The sequence below is a fragment of the Dermochelys coriacea genome, chromosome 9 (assembly GCF_009764565.3).
Source record: "Dermochelys coriacea isolate rDerCor1 chromosome 9, rDerCor1.pri.v4, whole genome shotgun sequence".
NCBI lineage: Eukaryota > Metazoa > Chordata > Testudines > Dermochelyidae > Dermochelys > Dermochelys coriacea.
In genome coordinates, this window is record NC_050076.1 from 19792649 (window position 1) to 19810028 (window position 17380).

At 38.9% G+C, this 17380-nt stretch overlaps 1 protein-coding gene across 1 annotated transcript in view; it reads left to right on the forward strand.

Moving 5' to 3' along the window:
- SI (sucrase-isomaltase) overlaps positions 1–17380 on the forward strand; it is a 144635-nt gene that overhangs the window by 67445 nt on the left and 59810 nt on the right. Inside the window, exons 29-37 of the mRNA XM_038417278.2 lie at positions 262–358; positions 479–591; positions 693–818; positions 2161–2289; positions 2415–2522; positions 4637–4699; positions 6208–6342; positions 8300–8384; positions 9476–9614. Of these exons, the coding sequence (XP_038273206.1) occupies positions 262–358; positions 479–591; positions 693–818; positions 2161–2289; positions 2415–2522; positions 4637–4699; positions 6208–6342; positions 8300–8384; positions 9476–9614 (995 nt within the window). The remainder of the gene's footprint in view (positions 1–261; positions 359–478; positions 592–692; positions 819–2160; positions 2290–2414; positions 2523–4636; positions 4700–6207; positions 6343–8299; positions 8385–9475; positions 9615–17380) is intronic.

A 17380-nucleotide genomic window follows, 5' to 3' on the forward strand; every position in this document is an offset into this window, starting at 1 on the left:
ACAATTATTTTTTTTGTACTCGATTGCTCTCAAACATATTGAGTTCACAAGTGTCAAACTGTTGAAAATAATCTTTCTGTAGGAAATGTAAATATTTACCTGTTTTAGAAGTGTGTGTAGGCAGAGGAAGAGATTCTCTGATAATTCTCTTGATGTTATTTGTCCAATCATTTATTATGATCACTATAAATAAATGGAAAATAGTGAATATTTTGGGTATTTCTATAGTAGAAAATTCAATTATTTTTATTTTTTTTGCAGTACAAACTGAACTCTTATGGTGTCCATCCTTTTTACATGGGTTTAGAAAATGATGGAAATGCTCATGGAGTCCTCTTGCTTAACAGCAACGCAATGGGTAAAAAAAAAAAATCACAATTTTTTTTTATTCCTGAAGTGTTTTCATATATTGTGTCCTTTTCTTTAAGAGTGGATTATCTAAACATTCTCCTTCTGCTTTCACTTTCTGGGTTTTCAGATGTCACATTCCAGCCAACTCCTGCTCTGACATATCGCACTATCGGAGGAATTCTGGACTTTTACATGGTGTTGGGCCCAACGCCAGAGCTTGTTGTTCAGGAATACACTGCAGTAGGATTGATATGATGTCACAATTAATTACATTTTTTGGCCTTGATATCTTTTATCATCATATTTCAATACTATATTTCCCCCCATTTTGTTGTTGTTAGCTGATTGGACGACCGGTCATGCCACCGTACTGGGCTTTGGGATTCCAGTTATGCCGTTATGGATATAAAAATGACATAGAAGTCTCTGACCTGTACGAGGCAATGAAAGCAGCTCGGATACCTTATGTATGTTGTTCTAATTAAATTAGAGTTCAAACAGTAGCATACAGTTTTTCAGACAGTCCCCTGATAAAAAGGAGAATAAAACCAACCACTGTAGAATAGAAACTAGTGTATGCACTAAACTGTAATTAAACTTCTTTGTTTACTCTGAGTGAAATAACAATAGTGCTCTTTTTGCTTTTTATTAGCTAGACCTTATTAGTTGGAGCTATTTTGTACTATTGTATTTCATATTTTAAAATCTTATTAGCTTATATAAGGCATGGTTGCAATTAGGAAGCTGATATAATTCAAACGTCTGTATATTCCTGGAATATGGATACACATTGCACCCGCTTTGGGATCAGTCCTACATTCCCTGTGCTCTTAAAAGTTTTATTGAGTTAGTGGGAGTAATGGAGGTGCAAGGAATACAGGACTGGGTTCATGGTGCAGACAAATTGGGGCACTGGCTAGATTTAACCTTTTGAAGGCAGGATCGTCTTGGGATGGGGAGTGGTGCAGCTGGAGTCCCTGTTAGGTATTTTTGTTAACTTCCTTGGGCTCCACAGATTGTGACTTTTGATGCCATTGTGGAAATTATTTTGTGCCTCTCACACAGACATGGCTTGTAACATTTTTTCAAAATGCTGTGAGACAAACAACTTTGGCACATAACTTATACCCCAATGCCCTTGCATTTTCTCATATAATTATCATTTGTATTACAGTAACAACTGCAGGCCCCAGTCAGAAATGGGGCCTCTTGTTGTGCCTAGGCGCAATGGTATAATGTTATAGAAACAAGTGGGAAGGATCAAGAGATGGAGGAGGGAAAATGCAAAATATAGTCTGTGTTACATTTTTCTATCCTGAAGTATCATTGAAGGACCATGGCTGGGCACTCATACAAGGGAATCTTCAAAAGGCCCCACCATAATGATCCATCAAGCTAAAGGTGTTTCTTCACTTTATGATGCAGATCAATGCATGACATGGAAGCCTCTCAATATGTGACCCACTGATGTGCATGTCCATTTTCCTCACTATTTCATGGCATTGACACCTACCTACCCACCCACCCACAATAAAAATGGGAAATTATTCTTCTCTAGTGTATAGCAATTTTTTCTAGTATATAGCAAACTTCAGAATGAGTTTAGCTGATAAAAGGTCTAATTTCATAGTGATCTTGATTTTTGGAGTGTGTAAGTATGTTCATGTGACATCCTTTGTTTTAAGATACTGCAGCTTCCAATTTTACTTACAGAAAAGCAGCAGCTCTCTTAATTTGACTGCATTGTTATAAATACATAATTAGCAAAAATGATGATCACTTTACATCCATTCTTTTTGTGCACTGCAGGATGTACAATACACGGATATTGATTACATGGATCGGCAATTGGATTTTACCCTCAGCCTAAACTTCACTGGACTACCAGCTCTGGTTGACAGAATGAAAAAGGAAGGAATGAGATTCATCATTATCCTGGTCAGTGTTGAGATCTCCTTTTTCCCTTGCCATAAATCACCAAGCTACATACTTCACCTAATACTCTTGATGTGTATTAAATTGTTCTCCATACAAATGTAAAATTGTATTCTCTTTATTTTTAGGATCCAGCCATTTCAGGCAATGAAACCAATTATCTAACCTACACAAGAGGTGTCCAGGAAGATGTTTTTATTAAATGGCCCAATAGCAGTGAAATTGTATGGGGAAAGGTACTGTTTTTAGATTACTTGATAAAACCAGAGATGTTATTTCCAAATATGAATCATATTAGCATGGTTAAGAGGTGATATGATCATGGTTTACAAGTACCTACTGGGGAAGAGATTTCTGATAGTAAGCAGCTCTTTAATCATCTAGAAAAAAGCATAAAACGATGCAGTAACTGGAACTTGAAGCTGGACAAATTCAGACTAGAAGTGAGATGCACATTTTCAACAGTGAGGGTAATTTACCAATGGAACAACTTACCGTGAGACATGGTGGATTCTCACTTGAAGTCCTGAATTTCAGACCGGATATCTTTGTAAAAGATATGCTATAGCAGACACAGAAGTTATGGTCTTGATGCAGAAATTATTGGGTGAGATTCTTCAGCCTGTGTTATGCACAAAGTCAGAATAGATGATCATAATGGTCCATTTTGGCCTTAAAACTCTATGAATCTGACCTTGGAAGTAACAAAGCAAAGAGAACAGTAAGCTATTCCATAAGTAGGCGAGAGATCTTATTTTCATTGGTTGCCAGAGTTTTCTTTTAAAAAAAGTATTCCTTTTAAAACTAAATTCCGGTAGCAAATTAAATGGGAATTCTCCTACAATAGCCATTTGTATGTCTTGTGCATGTTCACCCCACAGCATAGCTGCAAAAGTAAAGTCCTCTTGGGAAAATATCTACAAATATTAGCTAAGTTCACTGACTGGATTCAGCTGGTGGAACCAGCTGTGGGCTTCCAGCAGCAGTATGCCCATGTGTAGCAGAATTGCACTGGAACAAGGTGTCAGCACCTCCAAAGCAGTTGGAGGGCCCATGTAACCAGAAAGTGGATAGGACCATCCAGTGGGAGATTGGGGCTAGGACACCTGAGATGCATTGATTCAATCGGTAGCGTTAGGGCTGCTATTTAAAGTTGCCCTCCTTTTAGGGAGGTCAGTGGCACTATTACTTGCCCTCTTACAGGGTTAATCATCATCTGGTACAGCTGCACTCAAGAAGCGTGCAAATGTCACACCCATGTATCTGTGACCCAAACTATTCCCTCCAGTTCTGTGGATAGAGAGCACAGCAGCAGATCTCTCTGGAGGGAAACATGCAAGATATAGGTAATAATGGGGGGTCAGCATAGCTGGCTGCTGAAGGGGTAGGCCAAGCATAGGAGGAAATGGCTGGGTGATGGACAGCGTTCTGTGAATATGTCCCACTCTATAGCCACAGCAATTTCTTTCCTACTTATAGCTGACTGCCACAACATCAACGTAGGCACTTTTCACCTAAGTGGAATTATCCTATTGACAGTAATTTTCCAGTGCCATTGGCTTATTGAGAAGCCCTTGATCCTGTCAGGGAACTGGAGAGGCAGAATAGGAAAGCTTGGAAGCAGTCTGGAACTATATTGTTTCACAATGATGGCCATGACCTCTGGTGATTTCCCTGGGATCTGCATGGATCTGGTGGGATCTGTGGGCTTGGGTGTGTTTTGGGGCTGAGTCTTTAGTTCTGAAAGGGAGCAAAGTACTTTCCTACATTCTCTGAGATTTCCTCTGTAGGAGACATCATGGCACTCAGTTTGCCTTGAATGCTGGTTTTTTTATGTATTACAACAATTAAGCCTATGCCATGCAGTGCCATTTATACATTATAGAGCCTAAGGGCTCGTCTCTAATAAACAAAACAGAAATAGTTGCATGTTCTAAGGAAGTCAAAATCTTCAGTGGTGGAAACAGAGCACAGAACACAATTCCTGTTAATTATATACCATACTATGTTTGAGTTTGGTTCAAATGAGGTTCATATTTTTCTGATGAAAAATGGTGCATCATTTGCAGCAGAACAATGAAAGTGAATCTGGTTATCTATCAGCTTTAGGGATGGTCTGCATGGAAAGGGTCATGTGTGGTGGGACATGGTGTCCATGAAAGCAATTAGAGATGAAGGGAGGATCAGGAAATCTTGCAGAGAGTGATCAGGGTATTTCTTTTGAGAAACATCTGCTTTGGTTTTTAGAATTCCATCATAGTGCCTAAAACATAGTGTGTGTCATAAATTTTGTATCAGCCTGTGTAATTTAGAAGGATTGTTTTTTTTTAAATATCCTTTCTCTCATTAGGTTTGGCCAGATTTTCCCAACGTAGTTGTGAATGAATCACTAGACTGGGATACTCAAGTGAAGGTAAGTGTATTGCATTGCTATAATGATGTATTTTGATTGCTTAATGACATCTATTGGCAAAAAGAGAGGGTATGAAGTTATTCAAGGAAAGTAGCAAAGCAGTTATCAAAGGTAATCTATTTTAACAGGTGAGATAGAGACATAGAAAATGGGTAGCCAAATCTACTATAGCATCTAAGAAAAAACATAAGACCATCTGGAGTCTTTTACAAGCCCTCCAACATTTTAAAGTTAGCAATGCTTCTTGTTCTAATGAGAATCTTTGTGATGCATTGTAAAAGGGATTCGTGTTGTGTCACTTTATTTCTTGTTTCTTTATACTTCATTGGAAAAAATAAGTCTTTGCCTTGCAAATCTTCATGCAATTCATAAAATTCAGTGCCCTGATGTGATGTTTATTTCATTTAAATATTTTATAAAGCTTATCCTACCCGATCATGTGCTTAAGGCTCTCTACCCTGCGACAACACCCTTAGTTGACTTCATTAGGAGTTCAGGACAAACTACTCCTTGTAGGATTTGAACCCATGCAAAATTAAGATCTACACTCAATTAAGAGTAAAATGGTGAACTAGTCAAAATATTAAAATTAATATGATAAATCATATAATTTCAAAGCTCAGACCAACTATTAGCTATGAAATCTCCTATGTATGTGCGTAGATTATAATCTTCTGATGTCCTCACATTCATTGAGAACATCATATTTTTCCTTATTCAAGAATAGTCTCACTGAGTTTAAGTTTTGCCTCTCTAGGCAAATTATCTTTCTGAGCCCTAAGTAACAAGTATGATCAGACACAAACTGATAAAAAGGTGTGTGTTACCTAGGGATTAGAGCAGAGGGTAAGAACCTGATTTTCATTTACATTAAGTCTAGTTATGCCATTCTATTTCAGGGGGTTTATACTACTGCCCATCACCATAATATCTGAGCCATTGGTGCTCATTTATGCTCTGGCAACGTAAAGGGCTTAAAGTGAGCATACATTTCTGATCTAAGGCCCCTTGTTACAGCTAGAGTATTGTAAAGAAGTCTTCATGTAAATGCAAATCAGACTCTTAAGAGTCAGAACTGTGAGGTTAGTTTCCGGGCTCTGCACTGATTTGGAGTGGTGTTCGTCACAATTCACTCTTGACTTTCTGTGTCTCAGCTTACACATTTGGAAATTCCAGAAGTGGTTAAACTATACAATGGAATACTGATCCACATTTATTTTTAAAGAAAAACCTAAAATGCATATTGACATATAACGCTTATTTTTTATGTTCCTATTATAGCTCAAAAGTAACCACACTATTTCTCCAAGTGTTACAACTCATATAAAAGTAAAATCTTTTAGTCCATCAGCATGTTAAGAATCACAGAAAATGGTGTTTATAGTTAGAAGTGTTCAAACCATTACCTAGAAAATCAGAAATTATGCAAAATTTGCATGGTTGGAAATCCAGTAATTCCATCTCAATAATACATATCTTTCTCTCTATGTTGTCTGTTACTTTTACAGCTATATAGAGCTTATGCAGCTTTCCCAGATTTCTTCCGCAACGCCACAGCTCAGTGGTGGCAAAGAGAAATAAGAGAATTCCACACTAACCCAAATCAATCAGAGAAAAGTGTGAAGTTTGATGGCTTGTGGATTGTAAGTGTATATATTTTCTGTTTTATAGCTAGGTTTTTTGTTTGTTTGTTTTTGTTTACCTTTGGTTTTAATAATTATAGGAAAATCTTGCTGAAGTAAAAAAGTATTTTAAATTACTGAAACTCTTTTTTAGTGTTTCTATGGGTTGGTTCTAAATCTTGAAGAATGTGGAGATGTGCCCGACTCTCAAAGTTCAGAGCCAGTTCTGGATCAAAACTTCCCTGAAGTTTGGCTATCCAGATTCAGGGTTTAGGGTTTGTGCATTATAGAGATAGGGGCCAAGCAGAATGTTTATACTGCAGGTCTACACTCCCTCCAATTTGGTGGGGCTCACGTCCAGGGTTTTAGTTTGGACCCATTGAAAAATAACATATTGTCTTGATATAGCTGTAGCAGATTAGCTCTATAACCTCAGTGGCAGAGCCCAAATTACCAGGGAAACCTGTATGTTAATCCCACCTGCAAATTCAGTGGATTTGCTTACTTGCTGCTGTGTGTTAAGGACAGTGGGTTGGAGAGACTTATTCAGTTTGTGATGGATCTGCACCTGCCTCTCCCAGCTCCATTACAATGTTCTCTCATGCCAAGGTCAGGTGTGGTTGTTGCATGCGGAATATTGTGCTCTGATATGCAGTAGAATGATCACCTCACACAATTATGAAGGCTACACTCTCCCTTAGCATAAGAAATGAAAAATTTGAGAGTTTATCTGACTGACTTTTCCCATAATACCTTGTGATTCAAAGAATTCCTTTATAAATCCAATTATGCCTAACTCCTTTTCACACCCATTCCTCTCAGAAAGTAAGTATGAAGAAGTTCAGTTGAATTTATTAGGAATATGTTACTGATGGTCAAAAATTAGCTGTTTTGTTAATACAACATTATCTGCTGAAGAGCAAGTCCTAATTCTTTTATTATTGATATATTTAATTTCATTACCTAATTAACATTATCTTGATTCCCTCCTCCTCCACCCCCCTATGTTTAAAATATGCTTTTAGGATGATTTTTCTTGTAAACACTTGAAGTCTCCCAAACAGTTTGCTAAGAGTCATGCAGAAGGGGGAACACATACCGAAAAGTATGCATTACTTGATAAGAAGAGAGGTATCTGTGTTCAGAGGATGCATTGATCCACTGCATCAGATCATCAACCTCTGCAGGCAGCACTCCTGGGTAGTACCAGTGACAAACTATGGCATCAGTTCTGGAAAGCACTTAAATACATATTTGAATGTAAGCCCTTTCTCACAATAGCTGAGTGGTTAAGGCACTCACCTCAGATGTGGCAGATCACCTCTGTGTCTGATGTGGAACAGGGATTTGAACCCCATCTCCCATTTCTTAGGAGAGGTGCCCTAACCACTGCACTGTGGGTTAGGTTTGCTCAGGCTTTCCTGTTGAAACTGTTCCACAGTATATAAATAATAAAATAGGCATTGGGCCAGAGAGAGAATCATTCTCATTCTATAGACAGGCCATTGGTTAAATCACTGATCTAGAATCTGGGAGATCCCAGTTCAAATCCCTGTTCCAGTGACTAAGAAGGAGCTTCCCAAAGGTCTCTGTGAGTTCAGAGATCTGCCATGGAGGAAACTATTCTGTTAGTATCTTGGTAGCTTAGTTTGTCAGTAGATCCACTGTAACTTTGCATGTTCAGGGTGTTATAAATTGAGCATAAACAAACTGATGCAAGCTAGAGCCTTGCATATTAGATCTCAGTCAGGTGCATTGTTTTTCCTTTCCGTTTCTTTTTTTACAAATATAAATTTTGATCACTATCATGTCAAGAAAAGGTAAATTGGCTGAAATACTAATGTTAAAAAATGCAACTGTAAATGCTCTTGAAGGAGTTTTATTATGCATCTCTTTGCAAAATAGCATTTAATATGTCATATAATTGAAACAAACAAAATTAATTTTAAAATATTCATTTTTTTCTTTACATTTTTAGGACATGAATGAACCAGCAAGCTTTGTTCATGGAGCAGTTGAAGGTTGTAGAAACCAAGAGCTAAACAATCCTCCCTATATGCCCAGTAAGTATAGTAACTATCTTGTACTTCCATAAGCAACTCTATTTATTGCATCATTCACTTAGACTTCATCTGGGGCCAAAATTGTCAAACTCTGATCCCTTATTTAGTAGCTAAATAAAAGAGGCTTAATTTTTTCAGAGATTCTGTGCATACACAACTCCTGTTTCAAGTGAGGAGCTGTGCTTGCTCAGGATTTCTGAAAATAAAGCCACTTTTAGTTAGGTGCCTACATAACATAGATTTAGAGGCCTAAGTCTAGGCATGTTTGGAAAAAATGACTCCAAGCATTTCGATCAAACTGTCTGTAGATTACTTTGTTTTTCACATGAACAATGCAGTTCAGTTTCAAGTATTTAGAAAATATTTTCCGTACCTCCTACCTTTAGCAATAGACTTGATTTAAACAATTCAATTTAAAAATCACAGAGCGTGGCTTGGAGAAAACACAGAATTCATAATAAAATAAAAATTTTCTTCATTCCACAGTTTAGGGACTTCAGGGTCATAGTTTGTACACTATTGACTCAGTTTGTGCTAGAGCCATTATAAAATATTGGACTTTAGCAGAGAATACCTTAACAAGTAGTTATCCAGGAGGATATTTTCAAAGGCACAAAAATGTAATTAGGTCTCTTTGAAAGTTCTTTGTGCTGTTGAAAATTTGTTCTCCTAATGTTCTACTTATGTAAGACTACTATCATGTTTACTTCTTCCTTCACTGCTTCCATACACAGTGTCTCAATATTAATTTGTGTAGTTGTCCCTAGCTTAATACTTCTGTTATTCAGGTTATATGGATGATGTGGAGAGATGCTTCTAAAGATCTGCAGCATCCTCTGAGTTAAGAGATCCTGTTCATAAAGGCTGAGAACAGCATCCCCATGAGATTATTATAGTAATTTTGTAGCTCCAAATTCATATACAGGATTATTGGGAACAGCTAGTATTCAAAATCTAAATTGTCAGAAAATTTAGAATGGTATTCTTACAGAAAACAAAGCAAAACAAAACCCCACTGCACAGGCAGTAAAATATGGTAAACAATTTGGTATGATTTAAAGATACAGATATTTAAACTTCCTTCTCATTAGGGTTGGAATCATGGTCACGTGGGTTGAATCACAAAACCTTATGCATGGAAAGCGAGCAGTTCCTGCCAGATGGAACCCCTGTTAGACACTATGATGTGCATAATCTCTATGGATGGTCACATACAAAACCTACCTATGAGTAAGTTGTTTTATTCCCCTCTCCTCTTGAGAAGCTACACTCTTTGTTGTTCCACAATAATTCAGGCACCTCTTTACTGACAGTAATAGTTTGAAACAGTTAAGAACTGGAAATTTTTAAAAAAATACAACAAAGTATAAACACCATTTCTGTAAAGTTTACAAACTTATTAGCCAAGTTTTCAAGGGCATACGCTCAGTCCGATAGCTTTTCTCTGCCTGTCTGTCTATATGTACTCAACAACTTTTGAAAGCCACATCCAATCAATTCCAAAATTTCAAGGAACATTCTAGGCATCAGTGAGAAATACCTATCAATTCTGAGGAAATTGAAAAACCAAAAGAGTGAAAATGCAGGGCACATGGAGCCCCTTTCCTCTGTTTATCAGAGCTACAGCTTCAAGCACCTCTGCAAGAGTCTGTAGACCAAAGAACGGGTTGATGATACCCATTAATGCCTTCCAGCATAACAATACCCCTATCTCATCTCTGTCTATCCTCCCAGTAGAGATTAACATGTTGACACTCTGAAAGAGTTATCTCCCAGACAGAATGAAGACAAATAATTGTGTGAGGGGAAGGGGTTTTGTGGGGGGTGAAGTGCAGGTGTGTACACATGGCCTGGAGGGGGAGAATAGGAGGCCCTGGTGTCCGTGTGGAGGGAAAACTGGGGGAAGGAGGGAATGGTGGGTTCATACAGAACCCATGCCATGTGGCAGAGGATAATGGGAGAATAGGGGCATACAGAGCTCTAGACATGGGGTAGTGACAACCTTGGTATGGGGAGAAAGGGAGAATAGGGGCACATGCAGAGCTGCAGGCTCTGGGGTACTCTGATGGAGAGGGGTAGTGAGGGAACACAGAGCCTCTGCCGTAGAGGGAGGGAATGAGGGACTCAGAGCACCAGGCATGAGGGAGGGAGCAGAGGGAGTTGCAGGGACTCTCTTCAATAGAGAGGGATGGGAGGAAGGTACATAGGGAGCTTGTGGAACATGAATGGAAGCAAGGAGCCCCTAATGGAGGGAAGCAAGGAGCCCCTAATGTGTGCAATGAGCTCAGCCTACAGACACTATGAAGCATGTGACCCTGTTATTTTTTACTTTGACTTAGACAAAATATGCTTCGAATTAATGTTTTGTGTCCAGCTATTTATATCTCTGACCCACGTTATTATATTTAATTGCTACTCTCTCTTTTTTGTCTGTTCTTTGTTCCTCATTTGAAAGATGAATTGTTTCAAATATATAAGGAGCATGATTGATTGGTGGTGTTGAGTTTAGCGGTAACCTGGAGACTTCTCTGGCTTTAGCTGTGTTACCAGCATAATATATTATGAGCTCAGTCTTCAGAGCCACAGCAGTGTTCTGACTTCCTCTGGCTGGAAGAGTTTCCTAGACAATGCTTCAGCCCTCTCTTTAATATAGCTGTTGCCACACTGAAATGCTCTCTTCCCACCTCAACTCTGCCATGACACATAACTTGCATGTTTTCTTTTGTGTCCAGGAGGGACTGTCCCACAGAAGGGGCTGGCATAAAGCTACTATGGCAGCTTTGCCAGGAGAAGCTTCAGTTGTGCAAAGCAACCGTAAATTTGACGCAGCTGGTGCCTCTTTATAAGGGCATCTTCAGTGTGGCGACCGTGTCAAAGATAAACAGGGTGCCCATAAGACTGGCTTTCCCCAGCTTCTGTAACAGCCTTTTTGGGGGCTGTTGACAGGCGGTGTAAGTTAGATCATTCCTGTTTTAATTTTAAAGTTGGGACCAGCATAGTGTTTGAAGGGGTGTAGGATCAGGGTATTGTAAATGTGAGTTAAAGCCATGTTTGCATTCCTTACTCCCACACTGGGCTGACTTTCGTATCCGTGGGTATATTAGCAGTTGAAGGTAGTTCTATAAGGGAAGAGTGAGGAGAAATACCTAACAAATCACTGCTTATATTCTGCATCAATTTTCAAGTCAACCCCATGCATGTGCTGAGGATGAAGAATTCACATTCATATGGCTGATTCTCTCACCACAAAAAGAAACACAGTTTTACGTGTAATGAAGCGTGCTTTGTTTTGTATTTCTCTTTTTTCCTCTTCATAGTTTCCTTTATAGTTTTTCTCATATCTTTCTGTTTCACACATCACACTTCTGAACCTTCTTGCTTGGCAGTATGCTTTTCATATAACATGAGGTTTACGCAAAGGGAGACCGAAAGGATACAGAAACAGCTTGTAAGCGCACAGTTAATTGGAGTCAGAAGCTAAAAATGTAACACATTTTTCATGCAAGTACCATACATGTTAAGGACAAATGGACTAGGTTTATGTTCTTGTCTCATGACCGTGTTTGCCTAATGCTAGTAGATGAGAAAAGAGGGAAAAGCTGTAGGCTTTCAAGAAGCTGGGATCTCTTTCTTATGAGCAGAATTTCAAGTGACACTGTTGTTGCTGATTTGCACTGTCTATTGGAAGAAACTAGTGTTCAGCCAAAGCAGGTATTTAAACAGAAAACCAAAACAAACCGCTTTCAGTATCTTATGCTTCTGTGATCGTCTGTGCCTTTAAACAAAATATAGTCCTTTCCTGCATACTGTACTTTTCTATTGCTGAGTGTTACATTAATGGGAAACAGTCTTACAAGTGTGTGTGTGTGTGTGTGTGTGTGTGTGTGTGTGTGTGTGTGTGTGTAGATACTAAGTGAAAGCTGTTTATTCCTGGAAAACGTACCTGAGAGATTAGGAGCACAGTAAAATAGCTTTGTATTTCAATATGCATAACAGGAAGTTGAAAACAAAAGATAGATTATTAATTAATAAAATAGGTACGTACACATTAATAAAAATAGGTACGTACACAAGGTTTACAGTGTCTATGCTCTGGTCTATACTAAAAAAATTACCTGTATTCCCAAACCACATCCAGATCACTCGAGTCAGTGACCAACAACTTTAGGTCTCTTTTTTTCTCCTGGCCACTTGACAGGTTGACTTCTTTCCTAGAGCCTTTTTAAAAAGCATCCAGTCATACCATTTCCTTGGACAAACCTCTCTATTGCCTTTGTGTTCTCTTTCTAATTCTGTCCAGTCCATGACAGACCTTCTCTGAAATAACTGGAGGTCTTCCAGCAGAAACGAAGACCTACTCAAAAATCTCTCTGGGAGATAAAAAATCCATATCTCCCTTTCTTAGTCAGCCTCTCACAGCAAGGTTGATGACTCACCAGCCCTCTCCACCTCTCTATAGCAAGGTGGGAATGGTGCTATTCTTTCTTTTCTATGCAGTGACCATACCTGAGACGCTCTGACTTGCTTGAAAAGTTTTCTCTCCTGTCAGGAGACCTCTGAAAGGTCATCAGGAAGAGTACTGAAAGAAGTGGTACTTTCTCTATCTGAGGGAAAGGATGGCAACCAGGGCATTGCCTCTGCTCTTAGCTATGGAGGGAACCAACTGCACCCCTAGCGTTCTCCCTCTTATTCACTCACTCCTGAAACTCCTAGGACTTGCCTTCCCCTCCACCAACTCTACAACTTCCTTACCTACTGATAGACACCTCTCATCTGTAAAATGGGGACAACAGCACTTCTTTACCTCACAGGTATGTTGTGAGAATAAATACATTAAAGATTATGAGGCATTCAGCTACTACCATGATGAAGGTCATATGAATACCTATATAGATGGATGGTACTCTGCCACCCACTCACAGAGGTCCATAGATACCCTTCCCTGCAACAGAGAGGTTTTTTAGTGGAAAAGGAGAATCAGTCCCCCATATTGCTATGCTAGGCTACAGAGGCTTCAGGCATGCAATGATATGGTTACTTGAGAATCTCAGCATTCATTTAAAAACAAATAAATAAGTATATAGCTCTTATGGTTGCAGAGAACATATGAAATCATTAAGACTAAAAAAAGGCAAAAGATCAAATTTATTATTTTTTGTAGATATTGGGATTTTAAAATAATTATTACGTCTTTACAAAATATTGTTTTTAAGTCTAGCTTTAGTTTAGCCTTGACAGAACAACTAAGCGGAAGATGGTAGCAAGATTTTCTGTGTGTGTGTGTGTGTGTGTGTGTTCTAGATCTAACTACTCACTCTCTTTCTCTCTCTCACGTCCAGCACAGTTTCTCCAACCAGGGATTGTGTGACAATAATAATACCTAGAAAAATGTCCAGCTCTTGCCTAGCCAGCTTGCAGCAGCTGGAGGAGTAGAGAACAGTAAGGACAAGGGGGCGACAAGATGGCTGCCACAGGGCCTTGTGTAACTCATAGTCAGTGGGTATGTCTACACTGCAACATTCCCTTTCCCAGTCCCGTGGGAGTGAGTTGCAAAGCCTGGGTTCCAGCCCAAATAGGAATGTCTACACTTGCTATTTTCAGCCCCATAGTGTGACCCAGACTCTGAGACTCTCTGCTGTGGGTTTTTTTTATGCAGTGTGGACATAACTGGTGTATGTGGTGATCTCCTCTGTGCCTAATCTACAGAGGCTATGGGTCTGTTAGAACCTTCTGCTAGTGAGCTTGGCTCTTTATCTAAAGCTGTAGAGACTTCTGATTTTTATTTCAGGAGATCCCTGATTCAGTCTCTGATATTGACCAAGAAGGCAGTTGTCATATTTGCTAAGAGGAAATTAAAGAGGTCAGGAGCTATAGGAGGAAATAGTTGGGGACAAACTGAGGAGGGGACAGTGGCAGAATGGGAGACTGTATGTGGCAGGAGCCTGTGATCCTTTTGGAGAGGTTTGCAGATTACTTTCTTTTTCAATTTGTGTCAATCCTTCCACACTTCGGTACGTTGTATTCACAGAAACAAACAAATCTCTCTCACTGAATGTGAGGCTGTTATGAGTATATGTACTTTTAGTGTGCCAGTATTTTACTAATAGCTGAGATATATCAATATTATCTCCAGCACAAGTGAAGATGGGAACTAAACTCATTTGGACTGACAAAAGTGAGGCCTTATGGTAAAAAGTTTGAGAACCACTGATATATTCTACTTGTTGGACTCTTGATTGCTTTTATTCACTCCTATTTTATTGCTCAGTTACTTTGATGATTGCACCAGATAGATAATACTGACTGTCCTTTTCTTTTGCTTGCACCAACCACTTAATTTGAGATAGGGTGCACATGAGTGTGTCTTATCGAAGAGGATTCTTCGATAATTGGAATCTGAAGCAGCAAAATTGTTCTGTGTCCTTCAGAATTTTTTTTCAATTGCTGAATTTAATTCTTCTAAAGAAACTCAGTGTCTTGGTTTGAGTCCAGCCGTTTCACAATCACCCTTTCAGAGCAGATGCGATTTTCAAGTCAAGTTTAAAAAAAAAAGTTTATCCAAGTCTGATATTACAGAAGATTATTTTCTCATTTACCTGGCAGAAATTAGTTGTACACAGATTCTAATGACTTCATCCATATAATGTTTATATTGTGCAACCTTAATTGCTGCCTGGCTTTATCAGAGAAGATGGTCACATTGCTATTCCTAATATAGTTTAATTTTAGATGCCATCAAAGGTTTTCTTGTCCCAACACATTCAGACTCAACATGCTGCATTTTCAACTGAGATATCTATTATGAGACAGCTACCAAGGCCATCTTGAGACAGTGCTCTGCATTGTAAACAAGATCAATCAATCATAAAAGTGCTCACTCTGCTGCTCATTTACAAGACAGAACTATCCTCAGCATTTTGATCAGCTGTTAAGAGAAGTAATTACCCAACAATAACCTAAGTAATTAAAGTAATTAAAATATGAAATACCTTTTGCTTCCAGGTATAGCTGTGATGGACTGCTTAATTATAGCACTGATATTGTTTTGGTCTTATGGTATATATCAAGCTACAGTATGTGAATTTGTTATTTTAAATGCAGGGCACTGTGTATGCATTCTTGAATTAAGATCCTTCACCAAAAAAAGAAATAATATTAAACGGAAATTAGTGAACTTTTTATGTAAATGATATGCATAAGCCTTTCTCATTAATAATTTATTTTCTCAGTTCCAAGGCAAACTTTATTATATGTTAATTCCTTACTGAGTAATAGCCTATCCTATTTTAGATAATGTCTGACCTAATGATAATATATCTAGGTTGTTTCATTTCCAATTCAATGAGCAAGCAAAGAACAGCATTTTTCTATGGGTCTTAATGACCTTAAAGCCCTTGGTAACTTTGATATTACCATAAAGAAAGAAAATATCAAGGCCACTTGAATTTTTGACTGAGTGGATGTTATATTTGGAAGTATGCCAGTGCATCACTGTCAATCTAGGCACTCACAGAATTGCTGACAGGACAGTAAGGAATTTCTGATTCTTATACTGTCAGCCAAACCAAAGTACAATTTGGAAATTGTCTGTAGACCAGTGGTTCCCAAACTTGTTCCGCTGCTTGTGCAGGGAAAGCCCCTGGAGGCCGGGCCAGTTTGTTTACCTGCCGCGTCCCCAGGTTCAGGCCGATCGCAGCTCCCACTGGCCACGGTTCGCTGCTCCAGGCCAATGGGAGCTGCTGCAAGCGGCGGCCAGTATGTCCCTCAGCCTATGCTGCTTTCTGCAGCTCCCATTGGCCTGAAGCAGCGAACCACGGCCAGTGGAAGCCGTGATCGGCCGAACCTGCGGACACGGCAGGTAAACAAACCAGCCCGGCCCGCCAGGGGCTTTCCCTGTACAAACGGCGGAATAAGTTTGGGAACCACTGCTGTAGACGATAACTTAACAGTGATGGGAATATTATCATTGCTTCTGAGTATTAAGGATAAAATTAAATCTAGTGATTTTTTTTCTGTTTTTAAAAGGTTCACCTGAACAGCAGAAATGACAAAGATAAATGATACAGTTTATTCAAACACTTCTTATACTTGCAAATATTGTCAAAACATCTATTTAAAAATCTTAAATGTTCCAAATTTATTTTCTACGCCAGCATTAAGATGGTGTAATACCATAATTGAAGAAGTGCCATAGTAGTACACATGGGAGCAATCAGAGTCAAGAAATAATGATGCAAAGTACAATTTTCTTATCAGGAGGTTCAATATAGCTTACATATATGAACCTAATGAATGATGTTTTCTGGCCATCATTCTGGAATGGCTTCAAGTTAGACTATATCATACAGCACCTGCACAATCCAGGGGAAAAATTCTGACATTTTCTCAGGGAAAATGGGACAGGGGACTGGAGCTATTTCCTGAGCATTTTGCCAGAACAGATCAGACACAGGCAGGAGGACTCAGGGAGAGGATGCTTATTGCTGTTTCAGAAATTGAGAGCATTTCCTCCCCAAGGACCATCTACTTGACCCCATCAGGTGCATAGATGGATCAGGGCCCTGGATAGCCATGACCCTTAGATAGTCTAGTTGTCTCTACTCTACCCCTAATGCTAAGGAAATGCTAGCTGCAGCATTCTTACTAGGTCTTTCATGATACAAGATGGCAAGGTAAAGCAGAGATGATCTTGGTGCCTTTCATACTCCATATGGCAGCATCAAAATGTATTGCCTTCTGTATTGTGAAAAGGATTAGCCAAAATGTGTATTGCCCACTGTACTGTGGAAAAAAAAGTAGTCTAGTACCTCAAGAAGGTTATAGTCTCTATTCTCTATACAAAACTGGGGAAAGAAGATTAAACAGAATACACTGTAAGAAACTTCAGGATAACAAAAGCATTTCAGCAAAATGAACCTCTAAAACATATAGGCAATCAGTAATTATTTACACTCGCGTACTGCCTGGCAGTACTTTTGCAATAGTACTTTCCTAAA